The sequence below is a fragment of the Chinchilla lanigera genome, unplaced genomic scaffold, assembly GCF_000276665.1.
Source record: "Chinchilla lanigera isolate Chin_1 unplaced genomic scaffold, ChiLan1.0 scaffold00021, whole genome shotgun sequence".
Taxonomy (NCBI): Eukaryota; Metazoa; Chordata; class Mammalia; order Rodentia; family Chinchillidae; genus Chinchilla; species Chinchilla lanigera.
The window spans coordinates 14,644,280-14,667,820 of NW_004955422.1; the positions used below are offsets into that span (position 1 = coordinate 14,644,280).

The 23,541-nt window shown below is 42.2% G+C and overlaps 1 protein-coding gene across 7 annotated transcripts in view; it reads right to left on the reverse strand.

The window, feature by feature from the left end:
• The window catches only part of Nap1l4 (nucleosome assembly protein 1-like 4), a 42,314-nt gene that overhangs the window by 13,422 nt on the left and 5,351 nt on the right, over positions 1–23,541 (reverse strand). For all 7 annotated transcript variants that reach the window (XM_013514105.1, XM_005384214.2, XM_013514102.1 and 4 more), the window contains exons 2-10: positions 19,493–19,523; positions 18,404–18,462; positions 15,748–15,847; positions 11,591–11,732; positions 11,339–11,425; positions 9,348–9,479; positions 5,652–5,723; positions 1,949–2,088; positions 470–615 (exon numbers count right to left, since the gene is read on the reverse strand). In XM_013514105.1, the coding sequence (XP_013369559.1) occupies positions 470–615; positions 1,949–2,088; positions 5,652–5,723; positions 9,348–9,479; positions 11,339–11,425; positions 11,591–11,732; positions 15,748–15,847; positions 18,404–18,462; positions 19,493–19,506 (892 nt within the window). In that variant the 5' untranslated portion in view covers positions 19,507–19,523. The remainder of the gene's footprint in view (positions 1–469; positions 616–1,948; positions 2,089–5,651; positions 5,724–9,347; positions 9,480–11,338; positions 11,426–11,590; positions 11,733–15,747; positions 15,848–18,403; positions 18,463–19,492; positions 19,524–23,541) is intronic.

Genomic DNA, 23,541 nt, shown 5'->3' on the forward strand with positions numbered 1-23,541 from the left:
GAGGGAGAAAGAATGAATGAACTAACAAGAAAAGGGGGTTTGATAGATGATTCAGAGGTTGTACTCAGTGACCAGCCATAGCCTGGAAGAAATCCTGGAGAGAGACGACTGGCTCGGTTGCACTGAGGACACAACACAACTGTAAGGGGTAGGGTCGGGATCAGCTGAGGAAGCAGCACAGAGCAAGGGCCCCCTTCAGTTTTTTTTGAAGTAAAGTTGTATGTGCTTGCCTGGGCAGCAGCCAGGTAGAAGAAGTGAAGGCTTTCTTCCTGTTCACAGTAACAATGATGATCCAGTTCTTCCCGTCCCGGCTCCCTGCCTACAGGGCTTGCCCACACACTAACACAACACCCTGGATGTAGCCATCACTTCCCACCTGAAAAGCACAGGATGGGACACAGCCAGGAACGCAACAAGGCAACAAAGCCTTTTCACACTAGTGCATTAATAAACGGCTCAATTCACGTACCTTTCAGTGGGTTGAAGAAGTTGAAAAATGACTCATTGGGCACTTGTTTAGTAATTGTTCTAACAGTACCCCGACCCTTATGCTTCTGTTTTTTCTTGATGGTTTTTACTGTAACATTTTTTCCTTTCTTCCAGTCAATAGTACACCTACGGGGTTGAGACAGCAGTTATGGACACACACTCTAGGAGAAAAATCAATTACAACGCATAGAGAAAGCAGCCTACGGTTCTATGCTTAACCTGGAAAATGTAAGAAAACCAATTTGCAAACCAAGTATTACAAGGCCTCTGAAGTGCATCTGAAGGATGGTGAGTAGGAAATGGCCGGATCCTCTATCATTTTAGGTGCCTTGGTTGTCTCAAGCCTTAGATTTCTTTAATAACTCTGGCATTATTTCCCCAGAAGCTCCACAAGGGCTCTGACGTATTTTCTGTGACAAGGCCACATCAAATCTGCACAGTGCACAAAAACTTGTCACCTGTTCTCTTGGAGACTAGAGCACACATGGAGTTACTCATGTACCTGAATCCCCAAGTCCACTAAATGAGCACACATGGAGTTACTCATGTACCTGAATCCCCAAGTCCACTAAATGAGTAGGGACCATGCAGTGCTGATAACCAACAGCATCCAAGATGCTTGCTTTCTGTTACCTTGGACACATGTGACCCCTAGCAGCAGCTGAACGGTGTCTGCTGAAGAACACTTGAAAAAGCCCTTCCTCACATGATGGCTTGGTCCTGGGAAATGATCTTGTTACATTACTCCAGCCATTCAAATCTAGCAAGATTTTAATAAAAGTCCCAGAATACTTATATGCAGAGATCTGCAACAATAAATAGTTGGCTCTAATGGACAGAAGTTTTGTTTTGCAGTGCTAGGGAAGGAACTTAAGGCCTAGTAAATGCTATCCAAGTGCTCTACTACTGAGCTATAAGGCTACCCTGAATAAGAGCCCTTTAATTCAAAGATTTCTCAAAAATCTAATTTAATTCTAATTTAATTCAAAGATTTCTCAACCATTTCTCAAAATCAAACCCAATGGGAATTAATTCCAAGCTAAATTTTCTCTCTGGTAGTCTACAGAGACTGAAATCAATGTGAGTTAAACAGCATATATGCTGCCAATTTTGAAAGCAATCACCTGGTCAATACTGACCTGCACTCATTCAACAAATACATTACTTGCATTTGAGAATTTTGACTTACAGTATTTAGAGAACCTAATACCTCACTCAACTAGAAACAGAGCACCAGCCCAAATATTCACATCTGAACAAGCTTCACCTCCCAGCTACGGTCACCATACCTGCACTACGTATGACCAACCTGAAAGCCTACTGCATTTAAATTTTTGCTGGGCTCTAAGGAAGGTTCAAGACCTTTTACATTTTTATTTCCTAACATTTTTACTTTAAAATTCCAGAATCATCATCTGCTTCTGTTGTAGAAATAGAAGCCAGAAAGATATTTTCTTACCCATCACAGTCCACAATTTCAGGACCTTCAAAGGAAAAGGGGTCAGCCTTGTCTGGCTCTGACTTCATCTTGTATGTTTTTGTCAGGACTGGATTGGTAAAGTAGTCATTGGGTTCAAAGTGGAACTCTAACACAAAAGACTGAAAGCAGAAAATGACAATAAGGACCACTTAAAATCTAAAAGCAACCAGTGACAAATGTCATAGGCCACACGGGCCTTTCTGGAAATCTGAATCCACAGTTCAGCCCATTCCCTTTCCCTCTTGGTCCCAGTCCCCACTGCTAGCAGAACTGTGGTTGCATTCTGTGCTATGAACTAAAAGCAGTGATTCCACATAGGAAGTGGGCAGGTGGGAGGAAAGGACAAAGCTCCCCAAGGGCGAAGTGGATCCTTACTACAAAGTAAAGATCTCTGCAGATTGCATCAAGACAAGGGTACACTGGGAAAGTGGACAAAGGATGCGTACAGAAAGTAGCAGCAGATGACACCAAATGGCTGGCAAAAGAAAACACATATCACATGAACAAGAAATGAAAGACATGGTCTACTTTAGGGGAAAAAATGTATAAAAATACTGCATAGGGCTGGTCAGCATTGTCTGATACTGGAAATACTCATATATTATAAAGAGATTTACAAAAGACAATGTGGCAATATAAAAAATTAATCAAATAAGAAAGTATATTCCCTGACCCAGTAAGTCAACTGAAGAATGTGAGAAAACTGGATGGACGTGTCAATATGGGTGAAGATTCACACCATGGTACTGCTTATAAACAGAAAAGGGAAAACAATCTCAGTTATCTATGGGGAATTCACAAGACTACAGACTGAAGTCAGATCCTGCCTGTGCCTGTAGGTGCTGTGTGATTCTAGGGACTGTCTCACCGTGTCTGTGCTGCCTCTCCATCAGCTGTCTTCAGGGTCAATCTACAGAAGTATGTAAAACAGAGCCTGGTCCAGGCAAGGCTAGCCAGACCACTGTAATGATAAAAATATTGGTGGGAGTACTTAAAAAGACTCAAAATAAATCTATACGTATGTACACACTTTAAAACCATGTCCCCAAGAGGAAGTGAAAAAAGAACTCTTGAGGAAAAGGTAGAAAGAAGAGGGGCAAGAGGGCGGAGGTTAGTGGTGGTGAACCTATTACACATGTGCCACAGTGGGCTATTTACTATCACTGGAAGCTCTAAAAGGTTCACCATCAGTGGGGCCTGGCCAGCAGCTCCTGTGACTCTCTCTGGAGCAGAGGGCAGGAACTTACAAACTCAAAGTTTAGCTTAGAAACCCCTCACAAGCCCCAACTTGCTACAACCAATCCACAGAGGAGAGAACAAGTGCGCTGGGGAGGGAGCTTGGGAAGTGGCCCGCAGAGGTGCTTAAGGCAGGGCTGTGTGGACAGCAGTCTGGGTGAGGCTGAACCTCACATGCATTATTATGCCTGATCTCTCACCATTCCTTACTTTCAAACAGGCAGAATTATTTATTTTCTCCTATTTCCTTCTACTACATTTCTTTAAACCACATTTCTTCGTATTTTCTTTTTTCCCCTCCCCTCGCCTTCATTCAGTCAAGTAACTCAAATGCATGTGGGGGAAACTGAAGGATCTGCTTAACCACCTAACCAAGGAGCAACTCCAGGGTAAGGCTGACCTATTCACACCGCTACACAGCCCCGTATACTGTCAACATGCCAATCAACAGACCCAATCTCAATAACTGAAGAATGGAAACTCAGCCTTATTTTTTCCCAGCAGAGTAGTTATGGTTGTTATTTCTGCCAATCTTTACACTGAGAAGACGAGGACACAGGTCCCTGACTGCGTAACACCTAGCTGGTCACAGCCAACTGACATGTAGGTCTGGGTGAAGGGCACATGATGAGCATTCTCAGTCACTTCAGCTTTGCTCTAGGTTATGGAATTATTTCAAACTAGAAAATGAAAAAAGACTTGCTAAAAAATATTAAAAAATATAACTAGCTAACGTGTGAATGGAACCACTATAGGTTCTCCTAACCGTTCACCACCTCTGATCCAGTCCCCAAAGAAATCTAAACTGAGAAAATATTAGCAATCTAGATACAGCGTAGGTGGAAGTATGCTGATCATAATGCAATGATCAGAATGGAGAGGTGGCAGAATACTTGAGGAATGTTAAGGAAGTTTCTTTTCTTGGTTTTTTTCTGGTACCGGGAATCGAACTCACGACCTTGCACTTGCCAGGCAGGCGCTGTGCCACTGAGCTAAACCCCCAGCCCCATGAGGAATGTTAAAGGAACCATTTACAGCTGACGGCCACAGTCACAATTGTTCCCCAGCCAGCCTGTGTGACATGACCCCATGCATGCTAGGTGTACAAGCAGGTGGCCTCTGGAGGGAGAGGACAGAGGATGGTTTTGCTTTTCTTTCTTTCTTAGATGTAATAACTTACACTTGATCTCAGCCAAAAGGCCAAGAAGCAATTAGATATAACTTAAAAAGGAAAGGCCATGGAGAAATTCATTAAGCTGTGTAAAGTTTTTCAAAGATGGCAATTTGTGTAGTATTGTCCATGTTTTTTGTTTGTCTGTTTTGTTTTTTTGTCTTTTTGAGACAGGGTCTGGCTATGCAGTTCAGGCTAGCCTTGAGTTCACTTTGTAGCCAGGCTAGCCTCGAACTCATAACAATCCTCCTGCTTCAGCCTCCCGAGTGCTGGGACTATAGGCGTGCACCACCACACCCAGCATATTGTCTATATTTGCCTGTTTTCTCTACATACTTTGTAATAAGCACCTGTGGGTTTTATATGAGGAAAGTAGGAGGAAATAGACAAGGTGACAGATTATAGATCACCACACTAGGCTCTAATGAGATGGAAGACATGATGAGTGGAGAAAGGAAGAAAACAGACCTAGGAAACCATCAAATGGGTGTCCAGTGAAAAAAAGGAAAGAGAAAAGGAATGACTTCAAGGGATCAAAAAAAAAAAACCACCAACTGAGTCTGGATAAGGTATGGCAGTGGGCTATGTAGACAGAAGGGCAGCCCTTGCCCATAAGCAGGCTTCACTCAAGGCTCTGCACTCTGAGATGCACAGGGAAGCAAACAGGTCCAGGCCCTGACTCCCAAGAGCCCTAAGTCACAGCTACTTCCACAGTATATGCCTCCAAGACCTGAAACTGAAAGCTATCAGTCAGTCATGTGTCACCGGAGTTCTCATACCACACATACACAGGCTGTCAGGTTGTGAACAGTGCTCCCTGACAGGACCAGGTAGGCCAAGATCTGTCACCAAGACTGAGAGGGGAAGGGGCTGGAAGGGGTCAAGCTCATTTTCCTAACTGCCAGGCAGACCCATTCTGATAACTGTACTTGTGTAATGATCACTTTGGAGAGATGCTACATGGCATTGTTTCTAGCCTAAACCCTAGATTTCTTTCCTCGGTGCTTCTGTGTAAGTGATGCTCATACTTGCACATGTACCCCCTATCTTTCTCTGCTCCATGGTGTTCAGGTAGGACATGGTGTGCTGTTCCTTGTCCAACTGTCTAGCTCAGGCTTCCAACCACACACTGAACGAAGCACAGAGAGGCAGCATGACATGAAGCCGGACTCCCAGGGAGCAGTCTCAGTCAAAGCTTTCCAGCAGCAACAGGGTTTGGATTTCCTGTCCTGGCTCCAGGTCTCTTAGCTGACCAGAAGCTCAGCTGGTACTCACCATAGGCTGTCCAGGGTCTGAAAATTTCACTTTAATATCCTGCAGATGTTTCAAGATTGGCTCATCATATTCCTAATAAAGAAAAATTCCAATGGGTTTTAAGAAAACAATCCACGTTTCATGTTAGTTGTATCCTCAAAGATACTAGAAAATCTGCCCTACTGAAATTTGTTCTCAAGTAAAAACTTCCAGGGCTGGGGATATAGCTCTGTGGCGCAAGCTCCTGTCTGACAAGTGCAAGTAAAAACTTCCAGGAAGCAACCCAAATTTATTCACAGACTATGTGTCTTTGGTAGTAATGATGTGCCAAGAATCAGGCACCATTTTTGGGAGGTGTTTTTCTTGAGACAGGGTCTCACTACATAGTTCAGGCTGGCCCTGAAATCACTATGTAGCCCAGGTTAGACTTGAACTTGTGGCAATCCTCCTGTCTGAGCCTCCTAAGTGGTGGAACTGCGGGCATGTGACACCATGCCCAACCACCATTTCTCTTTGTGAAGACATTCACACCATTTCTCTTTCTGGGACAATGATGACCATCAGTGCCAGCAATGGGGCACCTCCAGTACCTGCCCATCTCCAATAGGAGCAGCCTCACTGCTCTCCTGCAATCATGGCATATGGACAACAGAAATACCACTATTCAAGACTGCTGGCATACTGGGGGATGCAGCGCCCAGAAATCAGACACTGCTGGTCTTCACGGCATTTTCCACTTGTGGCAATAAATACCTCAAATCCCTAGCACAACCACTCCCTCAAGAACACTCACAATGCACATCTGAAGTTCCACTTGCAAGAGCTTAAGACTCCTGTATGTAGCTATATGCTTAAAATCAAGACTTTACCTGTCATTTCTAGAGTTCACAAGAGAAAAGCAGAAAATGAAAACTAAGACTTGTGACCACACGCTAATGACAGGTGCTTCATATATACCATGGAATCACTTTTTTACTACTGAAGTCTAGCACTGAGCCAAAGATTTTGTAAGGTTCCATTAAGTCTTAGCAGAGCATGATAATTGCAGACTTCCAAATTTTAAGTTCTTTTGACATTATATAAAGAAACAAAACCAGCAAAAGCAAAAAGACACCTAGCAACTTCTAGACAAAACCAAAACAAAACAACAAACCCCAAAGATAGTTTTAAAAGGAGCCACACTAGCAAGAGTGGTCACATGCTCAATATTAAGACCAGGTGGCACTGGGCTATGCCATGCATGTTGCCCCACCTGCTAGAAATGCCTAGCTCTCAACTGCCAACGTGAGTTTTGTTGTTGTTTTGTTTTGCAGTACTGTGGAACACAGGGACTTTGTACTGTGCTACTTCCCCACTCTTTGAGGTGAAGTCCGATGGTAAGTCACTTATGCTGAGTTCCAACTTGCAATCTTTTACCTCAGCCTCCCAGAATGCTAAGAATATAGTGTGCACCACCAAATCCAGCTCCAACATGAATGTTTTCACTGGTATGTCTTCCCCATGTATACAGTCCAATCCTGTTATCGTCCCCAAATTTATGAAACTACTGCTCCTTTCTTAGTTTCCCCAACCAACCAGGTACCGTGTGGGCTGACAGCCTTACACAGGGTAAGGCACAATTTGATGCCCACAAATCAGACACCACATGCATCTCAGAAACACAGATAATAAAGCTGCTATCTCCAATTTTCACATCTATACTTGCAGGAATCAATTCTGACTATGCCCAAGCAAGGAACTAAAGAGCCACCGGTCATTCTCATCTTTGGGATTTAACATGTAACCAAAGTGGAAACTACCTGCTATCACCTGCTATCAGGTTAAAAACAGTACAGATGACATTGCATCTCTCCTATTAATGAGAACTCTATAAATCCCAACAAAAACAAAGCATGGCTTAAATGAAGCACTGACACTAATACACATGTGGAGAAAATGAAAAAATACTCCCCACTAAAATATGATGACCTATACTACGGTTCTCAAAAGGCAAATATTCATGAAAAGCCTCTTCACACCTAAGCTGACGGACAGCTGACTGGGCAGGAGGGGGCAACCAGAAGTGAGCCATCCAACCCAGTCATCTAACTTGTATTGAAAATCTCATCTCTACAGCCCCTCTTCACTTAAAAGCATGCCCCCATCCAGCAATGTGGGCTACAAAACTCAGGACATGTGAGAAAGCAGATCCTCAGGGCCACTCAGACCAACAACCGATTTCGACAAGCATCCCACCCCATAAAGTCTCAAAAGAACTAAGCTGGGAGGCTCTGCTTTCCTGTCATGGGGTACATCAGGCTCACCTAGGGGCTGGGGATTTAGCTCAGCGGCAAAGCGCCTGCCTGGCAAGCGCAAGCTTGTGAGTTCGGTTCCCGGTACCGGAGAAAAACCAAAAAAAAAAAAAAAAAAAAAAAAAAAACATCAGGCTCACCCAAAGAGCTTTTAAGAACCTCAAGGTCTGTGGAGTACAGCTCAGTGGTAGAGTACTTGCTTATCATTCTCAAGGCCTTAGGTTCCATCCTCAGCAACACAAAATAACCAAAACAAAAACTGACTTGTTGGCAGTGGAGGAGGCAGTGATGTGTAATTTTTTAAGTATTTAGGTGACTCTTACAGTGAAGATAAGAACACAGTTCTCGCAGATACTGAAGTTTGGCAACAAGTATTTGGCACATAGCAATCTTAAAAAGTATGGCTCAGCCTTCTCTCATCCCGTATTTTCCACACACATGCAAAAAATCAGTCCCTGAAAAACAAGGCTGCTCTACTTTAGTGCCTCTCTGGATTGGAAAACAGAAATGTGCCACTCTTTCCATCCCTGAAGTTTCAGGTTAGGATGGAGGATGAGCAAGGTAGGAAGCACAAGCAGCAATGTGGTAAATTTCTGAACCATTAAAAATGTATTTGTTAAATCCTGTGCAAATCACAATAGAGCTGTTAGCAAGGGATAGCAGCTAAGCTCTGTGGCAAAAGCACTGTGCCAACAAAGGCACAGAACAGGAGCTGTCAAGACAAGCCTAAGAGCAGACATGGCCATCTTTGTAACTGCAGCAATAAAAACCCAGCACACAAGTTAGTCAATGAGACTTAGAAGGTCCTGCTTTTTGTCTCCTAGAAACACTGACTATAACTCTTTTCAGAAAAGTCAAACCTCACCTTTCAATTGGCTCGCTATTTCATTATAGAAAAGTAGACAAGAAAAGCTGGTGATTTTTCTTTCTTTTAGAACCTTTCAAGGGAAATGATCAGAAAATATTGGCAACATGTTACATTTTTCATGCAACAAGCCAGGCTGAACCAGAGTCCATTTCAAAAACACACTGAGTCATGAACATGTGTATGCACAGACACAGTGCGCCTCTCATCTGAAGGGACTCTTCCCCACGGCCCCGTCATCATGCTCACACCACAGGAAGACACAACAGGGATGAACCTGAGCAGATTCCTAAGGGTGAAGCAGGAGGCTTCTACAGGGGATAATGGGAATTAACTCTCAGGTTCTGGCTCCTGCCAGCCCAGCCCCAAGAACTGTGGGAGACTAGCAGTCCAGCCCCTCCAGCCAAAATCCCTTCCTTGGGGACCAGGACAATTGCCCAATGCTCTCTCATAGAAAGCACCTTCTCAGCGTAAAAGGACTCTCAGAATCAAGGTAAGCAGGGTGAATGAAACAACTTTACAAGACTGCCAGAAAGTCTCCTCAGGCAGTGGTCCACTCACCTGCACTAGCTCACTGAGCATATCCACGTTTCTAAAAATGGTGAACCAGAACTCAGGGATTCCTTTGGGATTCAGCTCTTCAGCTGCTGCTGCTTCTTTTTCTGCTATGACTACTTTATTTTTCATGTCTCCCTACAAAATAAACATGCAAAATAAAAGTTAGCATAAGAAACAAATTCTACAAATTGCTCAACAGCTTAATGGAGAATCTAATTTCAGAGTCCTGCACAAAGACCTTTCTCCTCCAAGCCACAGAGGAAAAAGCACTCAAGGGAGGTATAGTTCAAGGTAAAATTTTACATCAAGTAGAAAAAGCTAAATAAATAGCAAAATGTCACTAGGCTTGGAAAAAGCTATCCAGTGCTAAAATAGTGACTATCAGTCACTGGATGAGAATAAGAACTGTGTATCAGCCTATAGAAGTAACCACATCCACTGTTCAAATGGAAAAATTCAGTTCAAGGACAAATACACTTGACCTCTGTGCATGAAGCTCTTGGGTTTTATCCCCAGAATCACAAAATTAAAAAATAAAATAAAAGAAGCCAGCATGGTGGCACAGGCCTGTAATCCCAGAATCCAGGAGGCTGAAGGAGGAGGATCACTGTGAGTCTGAGGTTAGCCTGCGCTACCTGGTGAGTTTGAGGCTAGCCTGATTACAAAGTGAGACCTTGTCTCAAAACAAAACAAAACAAAACAAAACAAAACAAAAACAAAAAAAATCAAACCCCAAACCCCAACCCCCACAAAAAACAAAACTGACCTCTGGTTAAAATGTGTGTGTGTTGGGTGGAGTTTACCTTAAAAACATTTACTACAGCAGTATCTTCAGCAACAAGAAATTCCTTTCACCTTGGATGCCCAGCTACCAGGAGATAGCTGCATATGTATGTACACAAGTGCTGGGGCAGAGGCTGCCTCACACTATGCAGCCTCACAATACCACAGCCCCAAGGTGTAAACAAAGGGAGGTTAGACATAGTGTTAACAGAACTTGGTGAACTCCAAATGCTTTGTTTTGCCACACAGGGTTTGGCTAGGACGAAATGGTCACACAGGGTTTTTTCAACTAGCAAAGGCAGACTTTTCTTGAGTTTGGGATGGCTTCAACTAGGCTAGGTTCCACCTATTATTAAAAGGTTGAAATAAAAGTAACACATTTCAAAACAAAAACCTTGCAAGTTAACGCTAAAGGATAAAAACTATGAGACTGAGGTGATACTGGCAGAGGGTATATTGCTCAGTGGTAGAGCACTGTCCTAGTATTTGTGAGGCCTCAGTTCAATCTCTCACTCACACACACACGCACACACACACACACACAAACACACACAAATTTTACAGGCCAATAAAGTTAATCTTGAGATTTCCCTGCCGTTTCTCTGCTAACCTTTGCTTTCTTTGGACTAAGCCCATCGCTGGCACTGTAATTTATCTTGGCTCCTCTGACCCGTATTTCAACACAGTGCTACACAAGGACGACTGAGAAAGGGCTGTGTCCCATTCATCACAGGAACTGGCAGCCCCTTATCCGATGCCAGATAGTGTCACAGAGGATCTGTGTACCATGACCCAGGAGAAGAGCATCTACTACTGGCAGTACTATTCTTTGGGAAGTTTTATCTATGATTAAATTAAATGTTGTTTCTAACAACACAACTTTGATATATATATATACATTTTTTTCCTTTGTAGTATTGGGCATTAAGCCCATCACCTTCACACTGAGCTACTTTCCCAGCCCTTTTTAAATTTGGATAGAGGGTCTTGCTATGTTGCTAGGTTTCCCTAGCAACAAGGCTTGAACTTGCCTCTCAGTGTTGGGATCACAGGTACATGCCACTACCACATCCGGATTATACCCTTGACTTGTGTGGTGATTATGACGGCAATTATCTGTGTTCATTCACTGAGGTTTACATTTGTATTTTGTTATAATTTTTGTTTATTACGCATCTTAATTTTTAAGTTAAAGAAAAAAAAACCCTTACAGCCAACTTCTCCTCCTCTTCATTTTCACTGTGCCACTCTGATTCTGCATCTGTTGGCTCCACATCACCAGTGATGAATTCTCTTCTCTGTATAAACACAGGAACCATCAGAATTTTAAGTTATTTGGAAACTCAAGAGTAGATGGGTTTATAAATAATGTCTCTGAAAAGATGAGTCCTGGATAAACATAGTGTCTCACACAGAGGTGGAATTACAACACATTAAGCAAGAGAATCAACAGTGCTCCCCACCTTGTCGAACAGAGGTTGGTACAATGCTGCATACTTTCTCTCCAGGTCATGGACCTCTTCATAGAACTTGGCTTCTATGTGTGCACACCTAACTTGAAGCTGCTTCAGTGCATTAATTCTCCTCTTGACTGCTTTGGGTAATCTAGAAAAGGAAACAGGAAATAAAACATTCTTATGTCTGCAAATAAATGGCATGTTTTTCAACTTTATTAAATTTAACACAGGTTGGGGCTGGGGATTTAGCTCAGCGGCACAGCGCCTGCCTAGCAAGTGCAAGGTCGTGAGTTCAATTCCCGGTACCGGAAAAAAAAAAAGAAAAAAGAAAAAAATAAAATAAATTTAACACAGGTTAACATAGAATACCCTTACTATGAAGAAGAACTCCCGAAAAACCATTAAGAAAAGGATACAAGCTGGGCGTGGTGGCGCACACCTGTAATCCCAGCACTCAGGACGCTGAGGCAGGAGGATCGTTCCAAGTTCGAGACCAGCCTGGGCTACAAAGTGAGCTCAAGGCCAGCCTGAACTGCATATCAAGACCTTGTCTCAAAAAGACCAAAAAAAAAAAAACAAAAAAAAAAAGATAAACACCCTAACAGAAAAAAATGGGCTAAGGGAGGGACGTTGAAAAGATGATTCACAAAAAAAGAACACAAACTGTCAAACAGAAGTAAGGTGCAATCTCGGTATCTGGAAACATATAAATTTAAGAACTGTCATCTTTCCCTCACCAAACTGGCAATCAGAAACTAAGAAATATATAAACCACAACAAAACATGTAGAATTTGAAGAGGCTGAGAGCACCAAAGACCTCTGGTTGATTTTTTAAACAGCAGATGAGGCCCCTGAATATATTTTTTAGCTCCAGTAATTCTATTCTACTGCTAAGAATTTATCCTAAGGAAATAATTCAATATATATGTAGTGATGTCCACATTTGTATTACTATTATTACTATTATTAATAAACATGAAAAACCCCAAATGGTACAAAATGACTGGGATTCAAAGATGGCCTGTCCATAATACTGCTGTCTGGGGCTATTTAGTGTTCCTTGAAAGCCCCTATGTGAACACACAGAGATGTGAACTTTCTCTTCTAGTTAAATCAACTAAGACTTTCTTTCCCATTCTGTTTTGTTCTATATTTAAATTTTTGTTTTATTTATATGGACTACTCCTATAAATAAGAAAAAACAGACAGGGTCTCACTGTGTAGTTTAGGCTGGCCTTGAATTCACAGTGATCCTCCTGCCCCAGCCTCCCAAATGCTGGGATTACAGGCACCACCACACTGGCCTCTAAGAATAATTTTTAAGCCATGAAAGTTATTTAAAGTTCTTGGCACAGTCATGGGAAATAAACAAAATAAATCCCTAGACCTCATCACAGACCCAAATAATGCCCCTGGGGTGGGACCTGGTTCTTTATTTTGGAAGTATTCAAAACAACCAAATCCTTAAGTGCACATCTAGCAGCACTAGTTAGGTACTTTCCTGATCCTTGTATGGTCAACGTGGAATCAAAACATCCCAGGGCTGGACTTGGTGGCGCAGGCCTGCAATCCCAGCACTCAAGGGGGCCGAGACAACTGCTGCAAGCTCAAGACCAGGTTGGGGTACACAGTAAGTTCAAGGCCAGCCTGTTTCAAAAAAATAAAATAAAACCTATCCCACTTCCCTAGTTTCTCTCAGTGGATGCTATCCTACTTGCCCAGTTTCTAAAGCGAAAAACATCACCATATTCCATCAACTTAAGTCTGCAAAAAATACAGAAGCATCAAAAAATATGAGAGGCACCATGTGGCCTCTCTCATGGGTTTAATCCCTAGCATAAAACCAACCAACCAACCACTACCCATGAAGCAATGCCTACAGAACCCTTTCAGTGAAAAAGAAAAAATAAAACCAAATAACAAACCTCGTGTCCCCTCCCATTGTAACAGCTCTGGGAGACATCAGCAAGCCCTCAATGATATAACAATGCAAAAGCTGAATCACTGTGGGGACAAGCCCTGACCTGACTGCAGTTAGGAGGCCAGTACTGGCTCACCCCTTTCACAGAAGGAAGACAGGAAGGCCCCGAGAAGAGCTGTCTTAGGATCCCAGATAGGCATGTTATCACTGTTACCATGTTCACTGTTCAGGTCAATGAAGACACAGATCTCTCGCAAAAACCAAAGGTGTTGATGTTGCAGGCTCATGCAGGCAAACCAGGGACTGTTTTTTTGTGTTTTTTAAAAGATAACAGCTCATAAAATTAAGGCCTTTAGTGTCTCTTGACTACCCTTCTGGCTCTTCACAAAACTTTATAGGTCTCGAGAAAAATAACACACTGCCTGTGTCCTAGGGCTGTACTGAGCTCCACCAAACTCATCTGCAAAGGTGTTGCCTGCCCCTTGTTCCACAGGGAAATCCAACAGGTGGTCATACAAGGACCAGTTCAGGGAACCTGTGCTGAGTGTTAACTGGTACCCTTCCATCTAGATTTGATTATAGCCTGAAAGCTAACTTCCTTGATAGACAAAATGTCGCTTGGCCTCCTCTTTCTCTCCCTCAATCCTCTGCATAGTGATAGTCCAGTACAGGGCCCTCTTGCTATAACTATTTTATAGCTTCAACTATAAACTGGGAGTTGACATCAGGTTCCTGTTCTTCAATCTTCTATCCTTGTGAGGGCTTCTCCTGTGGTATGCTATTACTCCCAGACAACTTTCCACCCTAATTTAGCTTCTGTCCCAAGCTCCCAACCTCCAGGAATCTTTGGAAGGGAGAGGCTCTTAAACTTTCTTTTCGTCCTTTATTTCATCAATAAGGAATTCAATAATAGCTTTGTCGCTGGGCATGGTGGCAATCACTTGTAATCTCAGCACTCAGCACTTGTAATCTCAGAGGATGAGGTAGGAGGATTGTTGCAAGTTCAAGGCCAGCCTGAACTACATAATGAGACCCCATCTCAAGAACAACAAAAGCTTTGTTTCCTTCAGTCCATTATGGCATACCACCAGGAGAAGCCCTCACAAGGACAGAAGATGGAAGAACAGGAACCTGAACTGAGGTCAACTCCCAGTTTATAGTTGAAGTTCTAAAATGGTTACAGCAAGAGGGCCCTGTACGGGACTATCACTACCCAGTCCATTATGGCTACAGCTTCAGCTGCAGTCAGGGAGGCTGCAGGAGGCAGCTGTGTGTACACAGAGCAGCCCAAAGCACCTGAGCAGCAGGGTGGAGGGAAGTGGCATGGAGCCCAGCAAGTGCAAGATCCCAATGCCCAGGGCGTGGAGCATGCAGCACAAATGGGGCAGCATCATGTTGGTAACAGTAGAGGAAGAAAGTAGACGTACAAAGAATTAAGAAGTTCTTTTAGCCAAATTAGGAGGCCAGGCAACATTTTGATCTCCAGCCTGGGGAATAATTTGAGGGGAAGTAATGGTGTTGTGTCTTTCATGGTAATAAACTCTTAATGAGCTCAGCCTACTCCTCCCCACCACACCCAGCTCCTGGGATCTATGAAGTCCTCCAGCTGCCACCAGATGGCGCTGTGCACCACCTGGGAAAGCTCTACCTGTTCGCTACTCTTTGCCAAAGAACAGGGCAGCCTCTCATTTTTGGATGCCTGTGCTGGCTCTGTGCAGGCAACATCTGTGCAATGAAAAATAAATTTGCCAGGTGGAGTCATGTGCAAGTGTAAGCCCAGCTACTCAGGATGCCAAAGCAGTAGGATTCCAAGTTCAAATCCAACTTAGGAAGCTTAGTGAGACCAAGTCTCAAAAAAGAATGGAGGGGAGGAAGAGAGGTGCCTCTATTAGACCACTTCCTTAAGGTCCTGGGCTCAAGCCCCAATATATTGGGGGATGGGCTGAGTATGGTACGTGTCTGTAATCCCAGCACTCTTGGAGGCTGAGGTAAGAGGATCACAAATTCAAGCCCAGCCTGAGGGATTCAGCAACTTAGTGAGACTCTATCAAAATAAAAAGGGCTGGGAACGTAACTCAGTGCACAGGTCCTGGCTTCAATCCTCTGTACTACAAGCAAGCAAACCAACCAACCAACCAACCAACCAACCATGAACAAAGAAAGCATACTTATTTCTTATTCTGGGCAGTGAAAGCGGTTTACTTTCATTTTATTGCTCAAAGTGGGACGCAGCTTACTTACGTTTCAATATAGCTGGAAGGAGTGTGAGAGACATTGTCAAGTCGTTCCTGTAAAGCTGCCAGGACTTGTGGATTTTGCATCACCTGATCTGTGAGCTTTTCTATTAGGAGTTAGAAACAAGACCAGAAATATTTTACAGTGTATCTACCGCAGAACAGCCAAGGGTCAAAAATTGCTAACTTGTATCTGCTTAGCTACTAATTTATAAATATAGCAAGCAACTTCTTTAAAAAATATTTTTAAAACAGGTAAACTGTATTTTTACAAAGCATTTAACTGTCTTTGTAAATCACCTGATCCATCCGGTAGCTGGGAACACCTAGAGACTCTTGGTTCTTGCCTGTAGCTAAGTCTTGACCTCATGACTGAAGACATTATTACCTGCTGGGCTCAGGTGGTCTGTCTGCGATTACCTATCCCCTGCCCAAGCCCCACTGTGCTATCCAGAAGACAATGACAGGGATGAGCTCAGCTCATCTTGTGCCCTTCCTCTCTTCTTATTTCAGGAAGGCCACCTCACATCTCCACACTGTGCTTCGAAGTTTCTTTTGCTTGTGCTGCTCACCTCTAGCTATGATGGCCTTTTCCTCTCAAAACCACCTCCTTCAGGAAGCACTCCCTGACCACCCTGCCCCCTGACAGTTTACACACCTCTGTACTAGACTTATATGTAAGTAGTTTGTATTTAGGTGTTTCTCACAAACAACACTGAGAGGATAGAAACTGTCTTTCACTCATGTGCAGCAATGGAGTGAGCAGTATCTACCTGATTGATAGCAGACTCTGAAGTGTTTGTCAAACAACTTCTCTTGTAATGACCCAACACAGAAAGTCAAACATAGAGCCCTTCCCTTAGTCAGGAGGCAGTAATATTTGGGAGCTCTGACATGAGTGGATAAGCCAAATAGCAAATAAGCACTCAATTTGAATACAACCACTAATATGAAACACTGTGTATGCACATTAATGCATATATGAAACTGCATATATGTTAATTACTGCATGCATACACAAGCACATCTCTAGTTCTGTCCACTGAAAAAGTGACTTAGCATCTATATTCCAGTGTCTAGTTATTATTCTTTTCCAAAAGGAACGAGGTCTTTTGGATATAGTGGATACTGGGTTTGAGGTGCGGAAAACTCAAGGTGAAATGGAACATCACACTGTGCTACAAAAGCCAGAGGTATCTAAAACCTGACCAAGATGAGGATTTAAGAGGCCAGTCTGAAGGGACCCCAGCTGCCCAACCTGGACACCTCGACACACAACTGATAACACACTGAATAAAGTAATCCACAAGCCCACAGTGACACTGACAGGGGAGGTGTGCTCTTTATTGGTGATGTGTAACAGGACTGGTGGAACTGGAAAGGCATCCTTCTGCAACCAAGAACAATACTGAGTCTGGAAGAGTATCAATGAGTATGAAGAAGTGAAAGACAGGGGGGTAGCCACACCCCCCCAAAACTGCTTATAAGGTAAATGAAGTCTGATAGACACTATTTTAACTAAGTTGTCAATCTCAGAGTCCCTAGTAAAGGGTCAATCTGACGCACATGCCTCCTGCATCACCAGAAAATGCCCAGACAAAACCAGACTGTAGACATTCTATGCAACTGGCCCAGAGTAAAGGTAAAAATGGGGAGATGAAGCTAGAACAAAGAGATGTAACTAAGCACAACGTATGGTCACTGAATAGGTCTTAGACTTGGGTGTGGGATGAAAAGATTTGCCAAGAAAACTAGAGAAACATGGACATTAGATACTAGCACTGTACTAAGGTTAAGGTTCTTGCCTGTGCTGATGGCACTGTGGTTTTAAGTACTTACTCCACTTTTTAGGTGATTTACACTAGTTGTTTCAGGGGAAAAGGACATATACATAACTTGCTTTCAGACAGCTGGGGAGATACAGAAATACAGATTTCTTAATGAGGAAAAACATTTCACCTATGAATTTATGGATACAATAACGTATCCGGGATTTGCATCAAAACAAGCAGGGGAAAGAACATTAACAGGGCACAGAAGAGACCGCTCATGTGTTTTAATGCCCAAGCTGAGTGAGGACAGGTACAAGGAGGTATGCTATCTCCTTACTTTATAGAGTCTAAATTTCCTATTGTGACAGCCAATCTTGACGGTCAACTTTGATTAGGAGACTCCCAGAGGTGACTAGATTGTGTGAATGCTAAGCAGATCAATGTATTAACTCACTGATAAGTGCACAGCTGGATGGGCCAACAGGAGGGGGACCTCGATGGAGTAGGTCAGTGGGAATGTGCTTTTGAAGGGTGTATGTTCTCCCCAGCTCTTTCCCTGATCACTGCTTCTTGGTTGTCATCAGGTAAGCTGTTTTCCTCTGCAGCGCGGTTTCTGTGTTGGAGCCAGCCAACCCTGAACCAAAACCTCTAAAACCATAAGCCAAAATAAACTCTCCTTTCAGTTGTGCATGTCAGATATTTTGTCCCAGTGATGAGGGCACTGATACAGGTATCATAAGAACGTTTCTAAAACGGGATACTGATTTTCATCCTTAACTGTTTGAAGGACTGAAATTACTTATTGGTTTATTACTATAAGTACTCCAGAGAGGAGACTCCCTACCCTGTATGCAAACTCTCCAACTGTTAACTATTCCACAGAGAACTCACCTGTGTTACTTGCATTTTTAGCAGCTTCCACAGAATCTGCAGGAACCCCATCTGAAAAACTGAAAGAGTTTAAAAGTATTATCATAAAGTTCCACAAACAAAAGTTTAAGTGCCTACTTTTCTTGTTTCTTCAATATACCTTATTAAGAAGGGTTTCTCTACAGTGACCACAGATTTATATCAGAGAGAACACTGACACGCATGTCTGTACCTAAGAGACTTCCTGCCCTGTTCTGGAAAAAAACAAAAAAGCCTTACCACTCAGCACCGGCTTTTCAGCCCAACACATAGACAACCCTCATGGTTTTATTTGCAACACTTGCCAAAGCTTCTTAGTCTTTATTTCTACAATCTCCTCAAATATCTCCTCTAAGCCCTTAAACCAAACCAACCAACATGACACTGTACAATCAGCTGCTCAGGTGACTAAGCAAAGCCCAAAGTGCCCACAGTTCTCTGAAAGTCAGTCATGCAGTCTCCAAACACAATGGAGCTCCATGAAAACAGGTCTCAAGAGTTTTCATGAGGAAAGTGCTGATATACCTTCCTTATGAAAAATGAACATCAAAGAAAATGAATAGTCAATACTGACCTTGAACAATCCACAAAAAAAAAATCTTTCCCTTGACCACTAATGGCTACATCAAGTTACTTATGTGACTTTTTCTGGGGAGGAGGGAGAAGGGGTTAGAGCCTGAGGAGCAAAATGACTGTTTCCCACACAAAGTCTGCAACACAATGTTCACCTCTGAAGCAGGAGCAACTTCTTCACCAACTCAAGTATTTACACACAAAATGGGCATCAGCTACCCCTTGAATGCACTTTATTTTTTTTGAGACAGTCTTGCCATGTAGTTCAGACTAGCCTTGAATTCACTATGCAGCCCAGGCTGGCCCCCAACTCAGCAATTCTTCAGGCTCAGCCTCGTGAGTGCTGGGATTTATAGGCACGTGCCCCATGCCTGGTTAATGCACTTAATTTTGATTCTAGAGTTTACTGAAATATAGCCTAGCTCTTGCTCACCAACTTTTGTTTTTTTTAATAACTACATTTTTAAACTCCAGTACACAAAGTTCACTTTGGCTTACCTGTTATCTGCCATCTGAATGCTTTTATCCCCTACAAATTAAAAAAGAGTTACAATTATATTCACAAACAAAACCATTTATGTAGATGTATTTTTTTTTTTTTTTTTTGGTAAATGTATTCTTCAACACTGACCATGTGGAGGATGGAAATACACTAGAAGGGGCAGGATGGAGCTTTCTGGGGTGAACTTAACTTCCCAGGTCTTGCCTAATGTTACTTGTGTACAGTTATCACAACTTATTAAATGTTGTTATATCTATAACCTGTACCATTATGAGAAAAATTTTACTCATAAAATTTCTGTCAGCCCTAAAATAACCAGATTTCACAATAACAATCAATTCTAATTTGTGTTACCTCATCATAAATTTAGCAACAGAACATTTAATAATGCTAATCCAGTTATTTTAGAGCAATTCAAAGCAGTCACTGTTTACAATGTCTCCCAAACTTATCCACAGGTGATATTCTACTTTTGCTTGCTCATTTTTTAATCTTTTATTACCTCTATGCTGAAGATGTACTACTGTAAAAAAAAAAAAAAATTATGTAATACACTCAGTATAATCCCATTTTTATAAGACATTTTAAAAATGATTATCTCTGGTGGTAATTAGGCAACTTTCTACATATGAATAGTAAAGATGGACTCTAGGGTGTTTTTTAACAAATGTACCAGTTATTTAATTAGGTTCTTAGTGCCTTCTTAATGGAAGAACTTGACAACACCAAATTAAAAACCCTGATCTCAATGCATTCAAGGTAACACCTAAATACACTACTTAAAAGAGCCTTCCATGTGCAATGAAACTGAGGTAGGTTATGAAGTTCTTTATACTTATGCAGGAGACACACTACAGCACTTTTGTGAAGACTGCTGTTCCAGTTGAAACCTGGCTACTGTCTCATTCCCAGGGACCTAAGCAAAGCCCAAACCAGTCACCCATAAAGCTTTAAGGAAATACAGAACAAGAAACTTGTATTTGTGAAAAATAGCTCCAATTAGAATTTATGATCCGTGAGTTGGGTGTGGTGGCATACACCTGCAAACCTAGCACTTGGGAGGCTGAAGTAGAAGAATCAAGAGTTTGAGGCCAGACTGTACTATACAGCAAGACCCTGCCTGCCCTTACCCCTCAAAACACACCACAAGAATAACAAAAGTGTATTCTACAATTATTTTGTATTTAACTGAAGTGCATTTTCTTTTATATTAGATTTTTTAATATTTCAAAATATGCAAAAATACTACAGAAGTACTATATTGTCTTTTTCATAAGACAATTACTTTTTTTTTTAAAGACAATTACTTAAACAGAAAAAAAAAAAAGCAACAAACCCTACCACAGCTGGCCACACTCACACCACCACCACAGCAGCCAAACCTAGTATCATCTCAGTGAGGTTTTTAAAACCCTCCAATTGTAAACAAATTCCAATTTGTTTAAAAAATAAAAACCCTTCAAAGGTCCCCATCACTGTCTGCAGAGTTCAAATTCATTCCACATAGGATCCAAATTCTTATACTCTCTAGCCTGCCCACCTCACCACTGTACTTCCAACTCACGTTCCTTCTGTCATATCTGCTGTAATCATGGGTTCCCAAGTTGACAATGTGCTTTTTTTCTCACACTGTAAATGTAAGTAATGAGATGGGTAGATCTTTATAACTACGTTTGATGACAAAAGTCTAAAAGTGAACACACCATTTATTGTTTGGGAAATACTGAGAGTCTTCTACCACATACTTTTGGGAATGGAATCTATGAACATCTCAGTTTAATAAGGCTTCCCACCCCCTTAGTTATTCTTTAATTTTTTTTTTCCCCCATACCGGGAATCGAACTCATGACCTTGCACTTGCCAGGCAGGCGCTTTGCCACTGAGCTAAATCCCCAGCCCCTATTCTTTAATTTATATGGCAACAGTAAGAATGCCATGCTAGCATTTCTTGGTCAAAGTGTGTGAGCGGATCCTGCTACACACTGCCAAACTGTTTTCACACTGGTATTACCTACAGTTTGGCTACAAAATAGAAACTCTCCAGTGCCTAACATACACCTACTAGCACCTTCCCAAGACGATACACACTGTTCGCTAAAGGACCCCACTATCCTGCCAGTGAAAGTAGCTATCATTGCCTGTTCAATGAACACTCATTTTCACCAACCAATCCATACTATCAATAAGGTCACACCTTAATTTCCAACACTTCCTAACCAATGTACTAAGCACTGTTCTATATTCCCATCAGCTCAACCAAGGAGGCCGCATCCTCAGTTTATAAGTGAGGAAGCTGAGAGCTCTAATCCACGGTCACATGGCTAGGAAGATGTGGAATTGGGTCCCAAATCCAGATCCTTCTAACATCTCTGTACTGCCACTAACCACTTCACCTTTTGCTGCTTCTACTTGCTCAATCAACAATTCTGCTACTAGCTCAGTTAGGGTTAGAATCCTGCTGTTTTGGCCGCAGTCCCAAGAAGTTCAGTTATGTCTAAAAGGAATGAAGCTGGGTATTGTGGTATAAACCTGCACTCCCAGCTATTGAAGAAGCTGATGAATTCAAGGCCAGCCTGAGCAACTCAGCAAGAATCCATCTTAAATTTTAAAAATTGTAAAGAAAGAAACAGATAAACAGACAGATGGATGACAGAGGGATGAGAAGGGGAAGGCCGGGGATGGGAGGGAAGCCAAACCAGACAGGCAGGCATGGTGCTGTAGTCTACAATCCCAGCACTTTTGGAGGCTGAGGGAGAAAGACCACAAATTCAAGCCCTGTCTGGGTGTAGCTCAATGTCAGAGCCAGGGGTTCAGTCCCTAGTACCAAAATAAACAAATGCATACATGGGTGAAAACTTTGCCTTTCTATCCTGTTCACTACGCAGCCACAGAATGTTTAACAGTTTCTGCACGGTAAGAATTCTGAATGCACAAAAACCCTATCTCCAGACATAAGCCAAACAGATTCACCTTTCCATATAATGGCACCTACTCTTAACTTCTAGACTCCTCCAATATTCACTTCATTTTCATTGTGTGATATGTGCTGTTTAATACTATATTTTGTGACTTAGTGACAAGACAGTTAAGTAAAACCTGACACAGTGATCACAACCAGGACAACGTGCCAAATCAAGAAAAGACAGAGAAAAACAAAATGAATTAAACAGTGCAAAGGAAAATAATTTTGAGGACTAACAACCAACCAATCAACCCAGAACACAATCCCGAGGCATCGTGAATAATCTTACTCGATCTAGGCTTGAACTTTTTCCACCCCAATTTCCTATCACCTTCCGCACCTCAGTTCCATCGTTCATGAACAAGTGGCATGCAAGTGAGCAGCTGTGAAGGCAACCAAGTGCTGAGCACACAAGTGTACAACATGAGGCCTCGCTACTTCTTGACTAAATACACATACAGGCTACTCTACCTATCACGTTTATGAAGCCACTGCTCACGTAAGGAAAAATAATGTAGAGTGGTGACACATTATAAACAAGATAGATAGTCAAGCTTCAACACCACAAATTATTTACCTTTGTTTAGCAATCCTTCACACTTTTTAAATAGAAAGTTATAAAGAACTATGAAATTTGCAACTTTGGGAAAAACAAACTTCTATTTGTTTTACATGTTGGAATGCCAAGTTTAATGTCAGGTTCATGAAGACACAGTCCCAAGCCTTGTCAGGAAGGCTGCCCACTTTTAAAAGGAATCAAGAAGCTGGGCTCAGTGGCAAATGCCTGTAATAATCTCAGTATCCAGGAGGCTGAGCCAGACGATGGCTACCAGTTTAGGGTCAGCTTGAACCAAACAGTGAGATGCCCTCTCAAACAAAATCAAACCCCAAACAAAGCAACAAAAAGAAATCAAAAGATTTCCCAGTCTACAACAAGGCGGCTGTAGTTAATAACAACATATTGTTGTTGTATGTGAGAATCACTGAGAGGACAGGGAGTGTTCTCAACACTCAAAACATGGTGTGTGAGGAAATGTTTATGTTACTTAACTTGATTTAGCATCCCTCATCTATACTTACTTC